Below are 18,862 nucleotides of genomic sequence, written 5' to 3'. Positions count from 1 at the left end.
CGGGGGAGGACACCTCACACGCCGGGACGCAGTCTTCTGGGTGAAAAGTCCTGTGTTTGTTTGACCCATCAACCCCCCCCAACCGACCTCCTTACCAGGATATTTAGCACACCAATACTTCCTCACCTTACTTCCTGTTTTGCTTTCGTGAGAATTACTGCAGCCACTTAACCTGGAAATTCTTCATGGAGTTCTCGTGAGAGCACAATTTGAATTTGCTCAGCGAGTCACTCTGGCAATGAGTAATGATGCTCATTGCCCATGCCCTTGGAGCTGAGCTGCACCAATCACATTGGTGTATCCGATATAGGAGGGCCAGAGGCGAGCTAAACAGATAACGACGTCCGTTGAAGTCCGGAATCAGTCAGTAAATTCATTGGTCGTCGTGTTATCTAATTGCGTGCAGTGATATTTTCAAATGCATGCTTGGTGCCGCAGCTCGAGTTGGGCCATTTTCATTACTCATACCCAGACCCTTAATCTTTCGGATTTGGGTCTGGATTTCCAGGCTAGCGGCCTCTAGATGTGGTCAACAAATGTAAATATGGGTCGTTGAAGGCTACTTGTGCAATAAACCTATATGGTTGTTTTCTGTGTAAGGACGGTCACTTAAAAATGTCCTTATACTGGTTGTAACTATCATCACATATATCGTGAATGTGTGAAATAAAGTAAAGTGCATCTCAAATTACCAGACGACATAGGTTGTATCCTGCACATGCATTTCAGTGTGTGTGTGTGTGTGTGTGTGTGTGTGTGTGTGTGTGTGTATTGTAATCTCTTGTGTAATAATGATGATTAATGTTCTGCAGGGCGATAATCCACCTCTGTCAGTTTACTTGCTGACAGGCAGAACAGCGGATTAAATCTCCACAGCATCACTCCATCTATCTATAGACGTCGTCAAATTAACTGTAAACCGGATCAAACCTGCTGTTCAACCTTCAGGCTGCCTCACTCTGGACCCAGACGTCTGAACACATCTTTATTTTGCTGCCTGTTCACACAAATTTTGAATTATAATATATAACCTTAAACACATTCATTAACAGGTTCGTATGGTAACGCACGAAAATGTATGCACAACAATGTGTATGATATCCTACAAATTAGGTGACCGCCGGCCAATGTGGTGCTGACAGTATTAATTACAGTGTTTTACTTTTCGTAGCTATGTGTATAAATGATTCATGAGATCAGCATTAAGATTTCCCCATTACAATGTAAAAAAAAAAATAATTATATTGAGTTGTTATCCCAAATGTTTCCAATAATGTTCAAAACTGAGAAATCTGTAATTTTATTTAAGGTAATGCTTGGTGACATTTGGTTGCCTGTCGATCAGGCGTCAGATCTCTCCCTCTCTCCCTTAATGTGTCTAATCTGACCCTTTATAGACCCACTGGTAGAACGAATTAAATGAGAAAGAAGAGAACACGGTTTTGTGCTTTATTTTGGAATATTGGAATAACTTGGAACAACATGATTATGTCTGTATGTATAACTCTTTTTCAGCTTTGAGGAATTTAGCTGTAGTTTCAGGAAACGTGTTTAAACAATAATGTGTTTTCTCTCTCTTTCTTTCTCTCTCTAATCTGGCCGTGTTGTGCTGACTGAGGGGGAACCAGCTTCAATCCTCTCAGTCGGCTCATTCACAGAAAGTCTGTCTGTCTGTCTGTGTGTGTGTGTGTGTGTGTGTGTGTGTGTGTGTGTGTGTGTGTGTGTGTCTGTCTGTGTGTCTGTCTGTTTGGCTTCTAGAGGAGGAGGAGGGTCAGCTTGAGTACTGCAGGTTTAGCAAAGTTCACAGCCGGGTGACCTGATTGGCTGACAGAGGATGATGGGCTGTTTACATATAGAGCTCCTCTGACCGACGGCCGTCTCCCCCTCTCATCCAACAACACGTCTTCTTCCTCTGCTGCAACACAGGTGAGTCTCTCTGACCCTAACACACATCTACGCCGAGACACATTTCACATCTTCTGAGTCCTTTTGTGTGTTTTAGTCCTGAAAATCCGAAACGTTAGAGGGATAAAACTTTCAATAAAATGGTAAAAGCAGAGAGCAGGATCTGATATGCAAATAGTTTCTTTGTATAAAGTCCAACATCTTAAAGAAAATGTAAATTTATTTGTGGGGGAACAAGATTCATTTTTGTGTTCTGACTTGATTTAATCTGTATGGATTTACTTGATAACAACGACTCAAAAGTGGAGAATGATTAATCCAGATCGAGGGTTTAAGAACAGATGATGATGTTTGTGGTTTATGTTTTGAAGCTCTCAGATAAATCTGTGACTTTCAGTGATTTAAATGAAATTGTGTTGACTCGATTTGACTTGGAAATAATTTACACAAGATAAAATATATACAATGCTCATGCATTATATCTATGTGTGGGCAAAGATGTGAGTATGACAGAAGAATATTTTAACATGTTTTAAGTCCTGAAAATCTAAAATTAGCTCCACCATCCTAAAGACAATATACATATATCTGTGGGAAAGAAGTTGATTTATGTTCAGATTTCTTTTAGCTAAATCTGGCATATTTACAGACATGTCTTTAATATGCACTGTCCCTCAATAAAGGAAACATGATTTCTGGGACGTAATAACAAACAAAGACTCAAAAGTAGAGAATGATTAATCCAGATGGAGGGTTTGGGGACAGATGATGATGTTTGTTGGTCATCTTGTGAAACTCTCTGTGATAAATCTGTGACTCTGGGTGATTTAAAGTATATTTTCTTGACAAGAGTCAGTGGTGTAGTCTATGTGATACGCAGCATACCCACTAAGAAATCTCCAGGATTTCCATATACCCACTTAAAAATGTGCAGTGACACGCAACAACATAGTCTTGTGACAGAACTTTCACTTCAGATATTTGTATTCACAAATACAAGTCGAGTAATGTGACAGCAATTTAACTAACACTGCAGAACACGCAGAGAGACTTCTCTCATCTTTCATCGACACGCTCCTCGCTGAGCGCAGTGCGTAGTGTGTGCGTAGCGTAGTGTATGCGTAGTGTAGTGTGTGCGTAGTGTAGTGCTTAGTGTGTGCGTAGTGTAGTGTGTAGTGCGTAGTGTGTGCGTAGTGTGGTGTGTAGTGTGTGTGTAGCGACCGGGCCCAAATGCTCCGCCTACACTAACGGCAGTATCCTCCCTTCACTGCACATTTAAGACTAACATAAGTAGCCTATTTTATTTTGTCCTTGTTGCTTTGGGGTCAACTTGTGTGATCCAGGCTCAGGTCCCTGATGTGAAAGCCCTCTTACTGCTTTATATTCCATTATATTTTTGATATATTTTGAATGTCATCTGTGTTTTCCTTCTCATAGAATAAAATAAAGGTATTGCCACCATAAATCGGTGCATAAAAGTGTATCAGAATGCAAGAAATTAAGTCTTTGATGCTCAAAATAAGCCTGGGGGAGGACACCCAGACCCCACACTTTTGATATGCCCCCCAAATATTTATATATGTACATGTGGTTCAATAAATCCATTACAATACATTAGACTACACCACTGACAATATTGGACTTGGAAGCAATTAGGATGGAGCTTGTCTTGCTGCAAAGACAAAAAATACAAGATAAATTGTATATAATGACAGAAGTTGTTATTTTCATTTAATGTATAGCTAAATGTGCAGTAAACATGCAGACTTTCGCACTTTGTGAACCGTTTGATTATTTTAGTTGATTCCAACACAACAACAGTAAATCAGAGAGCCTGCATGGAGTGAGTTAGTGTGATTAGTTGTGTAGTAGGGGAGAGGTGAAACCCATCTGAGAAGGTTTTAAAAGGATTAGGAAGCTCAGCAGAGTTAAATCTCTCAGCCGTCTCAACTCAATTAACTCAACAAGGGGAACTCCTTTATTTATATACAGATAGTCTCGCATTGCCGGCTCTATCCCCACAGTACTGCGGAGTAACGTCTGGCTACACCCCTGATGCATTCTGGGATAGAAGAAAAAAAACACTCTGGGTTGTTTGCATTTCTTTACACCAATCACAATCGTCTTGGACGGCGCTAAGCTCCGGACGCAGCGACAGTGGCTCTGCTATATAGTCTCAGGAAGGAACTTGTTTTGGTGGAACATTTGCACCTCGCAAAAGAAAATGCCACATATAATATTAACCCTGAAATATGACCCATTTTCTAAAAGTTTCTATATCAGAAATTTGTGTTTCTATCAACGAAAATGTCCAAAAACATTACGTGGATGGTTCCATACAACGCTCTTTATAAGTAAAATAAATGATCAGTTCACTACTTTCATTGAATTTGGGTGTTTTATTTAATTTTATTACATTTGAAAGAAAATTGATAAAAGAACGTTGAAAATAGTCACAAAAATGATGGAAAAAGCTTAAAAACGTCTGGGAAAAGAACATCAAAAACGTCAAAAAAGCGCAGAAGAAAAGTAACAAAAACATTGTGAAAAGGGGAAAAAAAAACTAACAGAAACGACGAAAAAAGTTACAATAACGACGACACACACACACACACACCAGAGCTAAATCAAGATGTTTGTGTCTCTTGTCTTTCTGTCAGGCGCTGCTCACTCGCTGCCCTCGAATCTGCACCAACATGACTCCAAAAAATGTTGTTTACAAGAAGATTTGCAAGGACAATTCGGTGAGTGAAATATCTGACTGGAAGTTCTTCAGTTTATAGTTTGACAGTAAAGGAGATCATGACCTCAGATACAGCGGATTAGTAAATTTATGCAGCAAAAAAAAAAAGTGTAAATGTCTTTTGGTGAATTTTTCCGTATCAGTGAGTTTAATTCTGTAAAGTAGTTGAGCTGCTTGAGGTCGACACAAAGTCAGTACAGCGTGAGCTGAACTGAGTTTGAGTGACAGCTTTTTGCCAAATTAAACTGGTGACTGCTGCTCAAATGTTTATGTTAATCTACTACATATCTAACCTTAATGTTTAATGCACCAAAGTCTTAACAGCTAAAAAGATAGATGATTTAATCAGTATGTATTCAGGTGAATGTTTTTGTCAGTGATTTATGACTCAATAATGGTCTGAACCAGTGGTTCTCAAGCTTTTTTCAGTAATGTTCCCCCTTTGAATAGTTTTTCTAAGCCATGTACCCCCTAATCAACGCAAATAATTTTTGGTAGGAAAAAAAATTTTTTAAAAAAAAAAAAAAAAAATATTTTAAAAAATATTTTTTTTTTTTTTTTTTTTTAGAAAAAAACTCTTTAAAAAAAAAAAAAAAAACACCCCACCAACATATTTACACCCAACAACAGCTTTGAACCTGGAAAACATTTAGATGATGATGGAAAACGGAGACAAAAATTTGGAAAAAGACGGTAGAAAGAAGGCAAGAATAGGTCGAAAATAGTAATAAAAACTTTTTTTTAAAAACACAGTAGAACGAAGGAAGGCCAGACTAGGGCGACAAAAGGGACAAAAAATTCAAATAAACAACAAACTTTGAAAAAGTGACAAAAACTTTGAAGAAAAAAAGCCAGTAGAAAAAAGAAAGGAAGAAAGGCAAGAATCGGTCAAAACAAATGACAAAACCTTCAAAAAAAGTGACAGACTTCAAAAACGGAGACAAAAACTAAAAAGCAACAAACTTGAAGCGAAAAATGACAGTAGAGGTAACTACAGCCATGTAAATGACAAACATTTTGCAAAAACTTTTACGTACCCCCTGCAGTCCTCCAGGGGACACATACCCCCAGTTGAGCTGATGGTCTAAAGATGCTTTAGTTTGTAATCTATTGATATAATGTTAACAGCACTCTGGTCGTTGCTTTTAAGAATTACAAAGTGTCACATTTCCAGAGTATCTGTTTTTCTGACTCAGGTTGGCGTCTACATGGGGAGAAGAGATTTTGTCGACCGTGTTGACTCTGTGGATCCAGTGGGTGAGTTTTCCCACGAAAAACAGCAGGTCTATCGCTTGCTCTGATTGACTGTAGGTCTATCCGTTGCTCTGATTGGTTGTAGGTCTATCCAATTGAGTGCAGAGACATTTCTTTCCCGGTTGGGTTGAAACACGCCCCATAATCCCAGCCCAATGGAGCAGCATCAGCCTCCTATTCTGACTAGAATCTGACCACGTCAGGATAGTCATTTTCTTTTATTTTTAAAAAATTGGTATAAAAAGAAGTTATCGTTTAGGAACCAGTATCGAAGTCACGTTATTTGAACGATACCCAGCCCTAATTGAGGGTGAAACATATTTTGTAATATTTGGTGAATAATTGGCTGTTAATTCTGCTTAATATATTCAGAGTGTCTGGCATCTCAACAGGGTCTCTGGGCTCAAACTTAGCTTATATATTTTTTTGTCTTTATTTATGTTTGCTCATATTCACCCTAATTATTACAGCTAATTTTAGTCTAAAGAATGGATTTGTGTGGCTTGTACAAGGAAAACAAATCCTTGTACTCAAATAAGAAACTGGACTAAACACAGTTCTTGCACCATATGAAGAAGGCTTATTTAAGTAGTTGTAACACATTTTGATCATCTTCATCTGTGTCTAATTGCCTAAAGATCTTTGACCTTTTCTCACCACTAGATGGAGTCATCATCATTGATCCTGAGGCTCTGCAGCGGAGGAAAGGTCAGCACACACACACACACACACACACACACACACACACACACACACACACACACACACACACACACACACACACACACACACACACAAACAAAGACACGGTTCACACACACACACACAGGCACACACACACACACACACACACAAACAAAGACACGGTCTCACACACACACAAACAAAGACACGGTCTCACACACACACACACACACACACACACACACAAACACAGACACGGTCTCACACACACACACACACACACAAAGACACGGTCTCACACACACACACAGTCTCACACACACTCAGACACAGTCTCACACACACACACACACACACACACACACACACACACACACACACACACACACACTCACTCACTCTTTAGCATTATTACAGCACACATGAAGCCTTTATGGTGGTTTATAGTCTCTATCTCTAATAAATAAGTTTAATTTCCCCTTGAAGTAGCTTTAATCCTCCTGTTGGGTCAAATTTTCAAAAAGTTTCTATATCAGAAATTTGGGTTTCTTTCAACCAAATTGTCAAAGAAAATAACGTGGATGGTTCCCTACAATGCTCTTGACAAGTAAGTACACTCTTGATTGAATTTGGGTGTTTTATTCTATTTTACAGCATTTAAAAAAAAAAAAAAAGACAAAAGAACGCTGAAAAAAGTGACGAAAATGTCAGATTTATTTTGAAATGGTACCGTTGTTCCATATTACATCTCATCATGGAGGAAACATTCACACTTTAGCTGGTATAATGTTGGCTGTCACACATAACTCATGTAATTTAAACATTTCCCCCAAGAAAGGTTTTAATTAAAACAAAAATGTACAGTGGAGTAACACATACGATTAAAAATCCTACTGAAAATACACTTTAAAATAAGATAGATGTACGGATACATAAATGATTCCAGTTTCTCTCCATTTTCAGTTCTACTTTTTGATCTTGGATATTTTCCAAGTTTCTCTCTCTCTCTCTCTCTCTCTCTCTCTCTCTCTCTCTCTCTCTCTCTCTCTGTCTCTCTGACTGTCTCTGTCTCTCTCTCTTCAGCATGCAGGAGACAGAAAATGACTCAGCAGATTATACCACCGTCACGGAGCTGTTCGTAATTTGGTCATAAACAACCGAGTCTCTTGCCTTTCCATGAATTTCTCCGACGATATTTTCTCATCTCTGCAGTTGAAGATTTACGTTAGCATCTTTATGTCGTCTTCAGGTCGTCTTCTTTGTCCTCTTCACGACTGGCTGAGCTAAGGCTGAACGTTTGAAGCAGCCCACGTACAATCGCACGACTCAGATAGCCGCTGTATTGCCGTTTTTTAACTCTCTTATAATATTCAAATATATATTTCACTAATTGAGTATATATTTGAATTTAGAATATTTGTTGTCAGCCATTCATCACAGTAACAGTGTCTCTACTCTGCCTCCAGTGTTCGTCACCCTGTCCTGCACCTTCCGGTACGGCAGAGACGACATGGACGTGATGGGAATCGCCTTCCGCAGGGAGCTGTACCTGGCCACCCGCCAGGTGTACCCGCCTCTGCAGGACCTCGAGAAGGGAGTCCACACCAGGATGCAGGCCAAGCTGCTGCACAAGCTGGGCAACAACGCCTACCCATTCTTCTTTGAGGTGAGATGTGATGACTGATGTAGAGCAGAGGTTCTCAAAAGGTTTTTCAATAATGTACCCCATTTGCATTGTGTTTTCAATTCAAATGGAAGCAAAAAAAAACAGAAGCAAGGAAGACAATTGTTTTTGAAAAAAGCGACAAAACCTTTGACAAACTGGAGAAAAAAGAAGACAGAAGGAAGGAAAGAAAGTACAGGTCAAAAATAGTGACAAAAAGCGACAAAAACTTTAAAAAAGAGAAACTTCAAAAACAGCAACAAAAACTTAGAAAGTGGGGTGTTTTCAGAAACACTGGATTGCCATTTACAATATAATTGTCTCTTTCAGGCAAATTAATGTACTACTTTTTTAAACAAGTAAAATTTTGAATGAATCAAAGGATACATCTTTTGGTTACATTACTATTATGTGACCCCAGATAATATAATAACACAATTACACAGCCTATGAAGAAGTAAACACGCCTCTTTATTATCATAAAACATCAACAGTCACAATTAGTTAACACGCAGTTAATTGCGGTTAAACAATGAAACAACATTAAAAAAAAAATGCGATTAGACGATTATGCAATAATAGTTACAAGCCTAAATGTGCTATACAAATAAAGATGCCTCGCCTAAAGACTTTAAGTTATTCTAATTTTTGCTTGTTATTAAAGCTGCAAAGATTAATCGATTAGTTGTCAAACAAGAATGAATCGCCAATTGTTTTGATAATTGATTAATCAGTTTGAGTCAATAAAACGGTAAAACTTCTCTGGTGAAAACTGTCAGCTTGTTAAATATGAATATTGTTCTAGTTTCTTCTCTCCTCTGGGACAGGAAACTGAATATCTTTGAGTTGTGAACAAAACAAGACATTTGAGGATGTCATCTTGGGCTTTTTGGGAAACACTGATCCACGTTTTTCACCATTTTCTGACATTTTAGAGACCAGACAGATTAATCAATCAACCAGACAGATTAATCAACAAAGAAAATAACCGTAGCCCTGAAACATTTAACTTGAATTGTATTTTATCTCATTTTTAAGTTAAAGTGCATTTCGTTGCATGTGTTTGCACAAAAAGCCTCCTGTAAGTAAAGATTGATTGACATTGTGTCTTCTCAGTTTCCTGACAACCTGCCTTGCTCAGTGGCTCTCCAGCCAGGGCCCAATGATGTCGGCAAGGTAAGATCCTCGACTGGAAATTCAAACCAGTTCTGATGAAGTGAACCCATCACAGGATGGTGACAACACTTTCTCTCTACTTCTGCAGCAATGTGCCGTGGAGTTTGAGATCAAAGCGTTCAGTGCTGAGAGCCAGGACGCTAAGGTACGCAAACGGTGAGTCTCAGCTGATCCGTCCTGACTTCAAGATTATGGAAGTCACGCAACTTAAAGTGTGTATCATCCACAGGATATTTAAACAAAAAGAACTGCAAGGCCCCTCTAGGCCAATTTATTCATAGTCTCTTATAGCCAGACCTTCCTCCTCCACAGCGCTGTGGAGGAAGGTCTGGCTAGTCCACACAGCATTCCTGGATGGGAGAGAAACCTGCTCTGGTTTATTGGCATTTCTTTAAACCAATCACAATTGTCTAGAGTGGTGCTAAGCTCTGGACGGAGCCTCAGTGCCTTTGCAAAATATCCTCAGGAAGGAACTTGTTTTGGTGGAACAGGTGTACGTTCAAAAGTTGTTTTAGTTGTGCAACAGAAAACTCAGATTGGACAGATAGTCTAGCTAGCTGTCTGGATTTACCCTGCAGAGATCTGGGGAGAAGTTAACCAGAGTCCTCAGAAATCCACCAGAGGTTAGAATGCCACAATAAGAGAGTGGAGGCGGACGGGACATCCGGCCAAAATGAAATATATCTGGCGAAATATCTGACGGCACCTGAACAATCCCAAAAGTAGAACGTTGTGGATATAGACTACTTTATTCATAACACTGAAATAGCACCAGTCAGTATAAGAAACTAAGTCTGACCCAGACTTGTACATTTTTATTATTTCTATATATTTCTCTCTCTGGTTTTACCAACAGGAGCACAGTGAAGCTGTTGCTCAGGAAGGTCCAATACGCTCCAGACAGCGAGGGAGTGCAGCCCTCTGTTGATACCCCCAAGGACTTTGTCATGTCAGATAAACAGCTGCACCTCAAGGCCAGTCTGGACAAAGAGGTGGGTGTTCTTCACGGTTATCTTTAGCTCAAAGCACAACGTAGTGAATGTTTTTCTTTCAGGCCGTCAGTCAGGAAAACTTTTTTTCAGTGGATCAAATTATTAACGGTTGGTGCACATTATGCTCGTCACACCTTTATCTCAACTTCAACTTTATTTGTGTCCCTGAAGGGCGATTAGGTGTGCAGCAAATATAAACACTACAAGACACATAAATACATACAAGTTCTACACACAGTCCAACTGCAACAAAACCGTAACAGTACAAGGACAATTGGATACCAGTACAAGGTGCATGGATAGCAGCATCAAAGTAACCTATAGGGTAGGAAAAAGTGCATATCAGCCTACAACGTTGACACAATATAATCATGTATAATCATGAGAAGAGTTGTCTTTTTATATTCTTTGATAAACACTGTTTTATAACTCAAGATGTTTTTTATTTTTTATATTTCTGTCTCCAGTTTAAGGCTGATTATGATCAGCTCGTTAACTATATGTAAAACACTTTGTAATTTGTAAAACGGGGAAATAACAAGGTTTTCTGCTGGGACTTAAAAACTATTAAAAGTTGATAAATCAATTCAGCGAAAATGAAGACCATTAAAAAGTATTAAACAGTCACATAAGCAACTATATCTACCAGACGTGATGATTTCTACGCCTACGTTCTGTTTAAAAACAATGTCATCTTCCTTGTGGGATTCATTGATGATAATAAGTGATCTGAAGTCTGTAGTTTATGAACATTTAAAGTCCATGCAGGAGAGTTCTATAGCTGCAGAGATTTACATCCACTGTTATTTAGCCTCAAACCTTAGCTTCGTCTCTAGAGATTTAACTTCAGGATTCCTGCATATACCGTGTGTAAGTAGTGTGAAAAGATGATAATAGTGGTTTACATTGTCTAACCTTGTGTCCCATTTCCAGATTTACTACCACGGTGAGGTCATCAAAGTGAACGTCAGCGTCACAAACAACTCCAGCAAAAACATCAAGAACATCATTGTCTCTGGTAAACATGGCTGCTCATATTATATTCAGTATAACAGGAGGGACGTTCAGACACACACTGTAATATGGAGATGTATTAGAGTGTTATGAAGCCTGTAGACCATAGGTTCTCAAGCTTTTTTCAATAATGTACCCCCTTGAACAGTATTTTTAAGTCATGTACCCCCTAACCAGTGCAGATATATTGGTAGAAAAAAAAGTCTCTATGAAGAGGAAGGATACAGCAATGTCAGCAATAGATTTACTAAACAACAGCCTTGGACTTAGAAAACATTTAAATGATGATGAAGAAAGGCGACAAAACATTTAAAAAAAAGACAAAACCTTGGAAAAAGAAGGTAGAAGGAATTAAGGCAAGAATATATTAATAAGTCAAAAATACTAATAAAAACATTGAGAAAAAAACAGTAGAAAGAAGGAAGGAAACACTAGAGCGACAAAAGTGACAAACTTAGAAAAAAGCGGGAAAAAACTTTTAAATAAGCGACAAAAACTTTGAGAAAAAACAGAGACAGTAGAAAAACGTAAGGAAGAAAGGCAAGAATAGGTCAAAATTAGTGACAAAAACATAAAAAAAAGTGACAAACTTCAAAATCAGCTACAAAAACTTTGAAAAAAGCAACAAACTGGGAGAAAGTAAAGACAGTGGAAGGAAGGAAGGAAAAGGAAGGAAGGAAGGAAGGAAGGAAGGAAGGAAGGAAGGAAGGAAGGAAGGAATATGTCCAAAGAAGGCGACAAAAACATCACATTTTTGGTAGAAAAAAGTCTCTATAAAGAGGTACAATGGTCTGGTACAACAGCCTTGTATCTGAAAAACATTTTGTAAAAAATCTTACGTACCCCCTGCAGTCCTCCAGATTACCCCTAGGGGGACATGTACCCCCTGCAGTCCTCCAGATTACCCCTAGGGGGACACGTACCCCGTGCAGTCCTCCAGTGTACCCCTAGGGGGACACATACCCCCATTTGTGCAGTCCTCCAGTGTGTCCTCCTGCAGTCCTCCAGTGTACCACTAGGGGGACACATACCCCCATTTGAGAAACACTGCTGTAGAGCATCTCCACATTTGGCCTTTTGTTGCCTGAACAAGTGTAAATGTATCTGATGAGTCATGTTTGTTCTTGTCCTCCTCAGTGGATCAGATCGCCAATGTGGTATTGTACTCCAACGACAGCTACGTCAAATCTGTGGCCATCGAGGAAACCGGGTAATGCACGGCTCACACTACATTTAACAGACATTACAAAGAGAGTTTTTATCATCACAGTTTATTCATTTGTTCATAACAAAAAGAAAAACGGATCATCACGTTTACAGCCCAGTCACAGCACGTTGAAATTACAGCTTAAAAAAAAAGAAAAAAATATGTATTTCTGGTTGTATAAACTCCACTCCAAACTCCATCGACAAAGTCTCTACCACCAGAAGGAAAATTATGCAGGATAACATTTATGTTGCTTTTCATCAAATTTTGAAGCAAAATGTCTGATTTAGCTTCCCTAAATCGTCCTCACGTCTCACTAAATTCAACTGTGAACTGAGTTTTAAAAGCTCAAAGTGATCCTATAAGTTAGTGTTGTGTTTTGTTGGTATACCTCTTGGTTTGCTGTACTCTGTGTGTCTTCCTAAAGTTGAATGTGTATCTGTGTCTTCATGTCTCAGGGATTCGGTGTCTCCCGGAGCGACTCTGCAGAAAGTCTACAAGCTGCTGCCTCTGCTGGCCAACAACACTGAGAGGAAGGGCATCGCTCTGGACGGCAAACTGAAGCATGAAGACACCAACCTGGCATCATCGAGCATGTGAGCAAACACAAACGTTAGATGGATCTAATGGATGTATGGACGGATGGATCAATCACGGATCTAAAGGACAGCTCAGTCATCGCGGCAGATTAATGTCTTTTATTAAATTGTGTTTTTCTTCTCTTTCAGTATCAAGGAAGGTGTTCTGAAGGAAGTTATGGGGATCATGGTTTCATACAGAGTCATGGTGAAGCTCATCGTCGGAGGGTAAGTGTGTGTGTGTGTGTTCTTGTTTAACTATATTTGTGGGGTCCAAAAACCGGGAGTCCAGTATACTTGTGGGGTCCGGATAGCTTTGTGGGGCCAAAATGCTGGACCCCACAACTTTAAAGGGCTGTTTAAGGGTTAAGACTTGGTTGTAGGATTAGGGATAGAATTAGGTTATGGTTAGGGTTAAGGTTAGGCATTTAGTTGTGATGGTTAAGGTTAGGGTAAGGGGCTAGGGAATGCATTATGTCAATGACGGGTCCCCACAAAGATAGTGAAACGCACTGTTTGTGTGTGCGTGTGCAACACATTCTCACACCCAACTCGTAAAATAAGGACGTTCGGTCAGGAGCTTTTCTCGTTCTTATTTGACGTTAAAAGTCTCCTTTAGCGTCTCATGTAAACGTGCTTGGTCGCCACTATTGCCGTCCCTTTTTCGTCCCTTTTGACGTGCTTGGTCGGGACGGGTGAACGGAATCGCGGAGGTTTAGGACAAAAACAACGGGGAAAGGATGCCTCAAAAGCCGGGAAACACACCGCGGGTGAAGCGCGACAATAACGGAATTGCGGAGGTTGGGTTTAGGAGAAAAACAACGGGGAAAGGACGCCTCAAAAGCCGGGAAACACACGCCGGAGACGGGGAAACAAAACGCCACACGCAGGGCGCGAACCTGAGTTTCCTGAGTGAAAGTCCGGTGTTTTACCCATCCACCACCCTAACCACCGTCCTTACCCAGCAATTTCCCATTACATACCACTCGCTAAATCTCATCCAACTGCGGCTCTCCCCAGTACGTTACACAAATACGCCGAAGGGTGCCTTTTTCGTCGCATCACACGCTGAAGGACACTGACCAAACGTACTTATTTTACGAGTTCGGAATGAGAACGGGTTGGCGTGTGTGTCTTTGGGAGTGTGTCTGTGTGTCCCAGACACTTACCCATAGTTGCTCCAGAGGTGTGCAACCACTGACATACTGTATACAGCAATTGGATAAAAGCATCAGCTAAATTACATGTAATGTAAAAAATATTTCCCTCAGGAGTTGGTTTTTGTAATGATACGTCCAACAACTTGTTTCTGCTGCAAACAAGTTGACATAAAAATCATTCATTGCATGTTTAATTAACATTCTTTATTAACTTCCTATTGTGTAAACGTTGCTTATTTTGGGTTGACTTTGAACTCGCCGCCTCCTGACTGTTTCCATCTTTCAAATGTTTGCGTTAAAATGGAAATATAATTCAGTTTTTTCCCCCTATTTGCTGCGGCTCAAAGGATAATGGGATCAAGGTGAGTTCATGTCTACTTGTTCTCTTCTGCAGAATTGTAGAAAGTGATACAAAAATTACAGTATGCGGAAGAAACAAATGTTTGTACGATTGTTGCACGATATATAGAGATATCTTGAGTTGCCTTGCAAGTTATTAGGAGAAATCCAAAGCAGTGCACGTCAGCGCACGGGTCCACTACGTGACAAACCCTATGGAGCATACCACGTATGTGCATAGTGACAGTGCAAGTGAAGAAATAGAGACAACAAAACGGAACGAATCAGAGAAGAGAAAGAAAAGTTGTGTCTTCTTCTCTTTATTTATATATTTAATACTGTAGAACCAGTAAAACTTGTCCTGTTCTGTGGACATGGGCCTTATTTATTTATTCATGTTGGACCAGTCCAATATGACCGTCAGTTGAACTAAACCTTGTGTTGTAAGAAAACTTGTTTAATTTATTATGAATCTATTTTGATGTGTTTTCCCATAACCTTTGTAATTTTACATATGTTTAAAAATATCAAAATTAATATCGATATCGCAATATTCATAATTGATATCGCAATATCACATTTCGTCAATATCGTGCAGCCCTTCACTCTTTGTCGAACACTGTTGACATGATTGTGAAATCTTTAATTAACATTTTGGTTTGTGTTGCAGTGAGGTTGGCCTGGAAGTTCCCTTCAAACTGATGCATCCTAAACCTGATGCAGGTAAGACACAGACAAGCATTTCATTCTCTCAGTTTTACGGCAGATGAACACTTCTATTGGTTCTTCTGTTGACTACATGTATCATCTACATTTAGTTTATAACGGATGTATTTATTCATGTATAGGAATGTGTTTAAATATGATTTCTGTTATTGGGTGAATGAAAATGGAGAAACTTAACCTTGGTCTTTCCTGTCTTTCCTTTCTTTATCGCTGCCAACAGTGAAGGAGAAGTAAGATGGTTTTCCAAGCAAATTTATATTACTTTTAATTAGTTTTAGTTGTGTTTGACTCTCAAAGAATCATCATTCCCAATTGGAGCTAATTAATAATCGAACAGGACTGGTTGTCTAGTCGTTGTGCCTGAAGACCAACATTTTTGTTTATTGTGACGCTTTCGTGTGTTCAAATCATCCAGAGACAAGATCATGTTCCAGGATCTTTTACCATTTCATCAGCTCTTATTTTCTTAGGCCTTCATCCCTCTATCAGCGCCTTATTATATATCTGTCTTCATCAGCAGTATCCCCTTCCCTCTGTTGGTGTTTTTGCTTTTCTGTGTCTTCATGCTCCTTTTTTCTACTTTACATTTGTTGTTTAATTAAAGGTGCAATATGTAATACTGACAGCCACTGTTTAAAATAGTAACTGCACTACAAATTCAAAATACTGGAGAGAGTAGTCTCCCTCACCCCCCTCCTCCCCAGACTCGACGTTCACGGCTGAGACCACAGCAGATAGATGCTTGTCTCACATGGGACATTACTTTACAGCACAGCGAAGTAGCTAACATTAGATTCTGGCTATATTGACAGTCATAAAAGCCCATGCTCACGCGGAGCTCTGTTTCCTACTGACTGACACACTTGCTCGGCTTAGAATTACTGTAGGAACCGCTAAAAACACAACAACCTTGCCGTCCTCTCCACCTGACTGAACACACTTTATTGGCTTAGAATTACAGCAACAATCGCTAAACACACTGCAAACTCACGGTCAAGTTGGTTGTAAATACAAAAGGCGTTACGTGAAGTCCCTCCACTCAATGTTCCAACTTGGCTACAAAATCAGAGGATTCACTGGAGGTGCTGGTCTAGCACTGCCTTGATCAGTTAGTTTGTGTTATTGTGTGACTTTGGTTCACCAAAGTGAATCCAACTAACTCGTGGAGGCAGTGGTAGAGCAGCAAGTCCTGTGTTCCGCGAGGTAAAATTACTGTTTTTGTCAAAGGAGTCTGGTGGCTTTAAAGAGAACAGAGATAACGGCTTCAGTTCATCGTCGTAAAGGGCTGTTTTCAGCTTTATGTAGGCCTGTCACGGTAACAAATTTTGCTGGACGATAAATTGTCCCAGAAATCATTGCGATAAACGATAATATTGTCGTGGACTCTCAGTCTCTGTTAACAAAAAATGCACTGGAATAAAAGCCAGACACAACCAAAACAATAAATAAAATGGATGTAAACAAAATTGCATTTTAAACATTAGGCTCAGACATAAAGAGGGCCAAAGAGATGAAGCAGATGTCTCAACAGGCCATATGCAAAATGCTTTTTAAAAATAATTTCTCCAGCATAAAGCTTTGTTCAAATAAAGCGAAAGTGAATTTCAGTCTATGTCCACAGCAGGGTGTGCACCAAGGACGAGAGAGAGAGAGTGCACATTCGCCGAAATGACGGCTTTTCGACGATACTAAAGGACAGCATCTCTTTAGCAATGAAGCGAGCTACACTGTCTGTGAGTGCACACCATTTTGCACTGTCCTGTTTGTACTTTGTTTGTCGACTAAACGCCCCAGTTATTGTTTACTGTTGGGAAGACAGAGACGGCCCAACTGCACCAGATGATTGTGTTTTAGGTGCATATGCATGTTTGTTGTGTTGCCGTGTTTAGTTGCTACTGTTTTACAACAAATGCGACATACCGGCTCGCTTAGGTTAAGTGGTTCACCTCGGTCATTCGGTTTGAATCCAAAGTGCTCCCACACTGAAGCTGTCGTGTTTGGCTTTTTTTTTGTTTTATTCCTCCAACTCTCAACCAGCGTTTTCTCCTCACGCGGCTCTTTTGCTGCACTCAGTAGTAGGCTACGCCAGGAGTCCCGCCTCCCCACACAGAGATCATGCAGCTGACAAGTGACTAGAGGGTTCACTCCTCGTTATGCTAAGGAATCAAGTGGTCATCCAGTCTCTTTGGTAGAGAGAGAGACGAGGAAAATAAACAAGCATGAAATTATCGCAGCCGGAAAAATTATCAACCTAATTTTTATTTATCATGTGATTGATTGATTTATTGACTCTGACAGTCTGACAGTAAATGCTAGCAGTTCTTCTCCAACGCTGCTGTCGTCCATCTGTGTCGTCTGTAGTGAGGAGGAGGACGAGCTTGAGTTCCAGGAGTTCAAACGCTCCTACCTGAAGGGGATGGTCGATGACGAGGACGAAGATGGAAACGTGTCGGGCGGTGACGACATGGAGCCCAAAGAGAAATAAAGGAGAAAGACGGAGAGTCGGCCAGAGTGACGACGGCTGTAAATAAGACCGCTGGAAGTTTAAGTCACCTCGAGTTTGTGCTAAAAGTAGCTTTAGACTTAATTAAAGGAACGTGCCTGCAAAAGTTTAGATGTTAGCAGACAGCTACTTATTTCCACATCCAGCAGACACAAAACAACATGATCATCCCATAGGAGTGGTGTCTAATATAAGTATAATATTATATTATAAAATATATAAATATAAACACGCTGACTTAATGTGCAGACGTCATTGCCTGAATGTGTCTTGGATAATAATATTGAGGTTGGAAGCTAATTTAAAGCAGTTTAATACTGTAGCTAAATCTGATATGGTCCTTGAATAGATGAATCCTTGTAAAGTAATTTGTAAGAATAGGACTCTTAACTGCATTTTTAGATCCAAAGCATTTTGAGACAACATCACTAGTTATATGTTCGTTTTTTACAATCAGTGAACAATTGATAAATTGTGTCACCATTCAGACGCCGAGTTTCCATTTGGCTCGGCTCTGGAGGAAATGATCGGACTGTAAATCTGCTGCTGCTGAGTTTAGATTTACTTTAGCAACATGTACGTAAAAACATAATCTGTACTCAGCAGTTAAAGGAGATGAGATGCTCTGTGCAACGGTGCAGTTTGGAAATAAAAGCTGATTGATCCCTTCTCACATTAGTTGCTCTTTTTGTTTAGTGGTTCCATGTGATAATTTTGACATAAAGTGATACTTTGTATATTTTGAAGTGTGGTTGTATTCATAGTCAGTTAGATTGTTAGTTTTGTTGGTTCCAAACCCTTCAAACACCAAAGCAACTCCTGTGTTCTGCCTGCAAGGTAAATTACTGTTTTTGTCAAAGGAGTCTGGTGGCTTTGAAGAGAGCAGAGATAACGGCTTCAGTTTCTAATTGTAAAGGG

The 18,862-nt window shown here is 39.7% G+C and overlaps 1 protein-coding gene across 2 annotated transcripts; it reads left to right on the top strand.

The window, feature by feature from the left end:
* The first annotated feature begins 1,795 nt into the window (after positions 1–1,795).
* On the top strand, positions 1,796–18,617 carry saga (S-antigen; retina and pineal gland (arrestin) a). 2 transcript variants are annotated; one of them, XM_039816390.1, is made up of 17 exons: positions 1,796–1,926; positions 4,566–4,649; positions 5,845–5,905; positions 6,566–6,610; positions 8,053–8,252; positions 9,366–9,425; positions 9,514–9,581; positions 10,282–10,417; positions 11,351–11,435; positions 12,569–12,641; positions 13,097–13,234; positions 13,367–13,444; positions 14,724–14,738; positions 15,386–15,438; positions 15,662–15,671; positions 17,063–17,174; positions 17,803–17,917. In XM_039816390.1, the coding sequence occupies exons 2-17, from the start codon at positions 4,602–4,604 to the stop codon at positions 17,803–17,805; spliced, it is 1,185 nt and encodes a 394-aa protein (XP_039672324.1). In that variant the 5' UTR covers positions 1,796–1,926; positions 4,566–4,601; the 3' UTR covers positions 17,806–17,917. The 2 variants fall into 2 exon arrangements, with proteins under 2 accessions (XP_039672324.1, XP_039672322.1); XM_039816388.1 differs by lacking the exon at positions 17,063–17,174 and having other exon boundaries at positions 17,803–18,617.
* Positions 18,618–18,862: the final 245 nt, after the last annotated feature.

This window comes from Perca fluviatilis, chromosome 11, assembly GCF_010015445.1.
Source record: "Perca fluviatilis chromosome 11, GENO_Pfluv_1.0, whole genome shotgun sequence".
NCBI lineage: Eukaryota > Metazoa > Chordata > Actinopteri > Perciformes > Percidae > Perca > Perca fluviatilis.
This window is presented reverse-complemented; position numbering and strand designations above follow the sequence as displayed.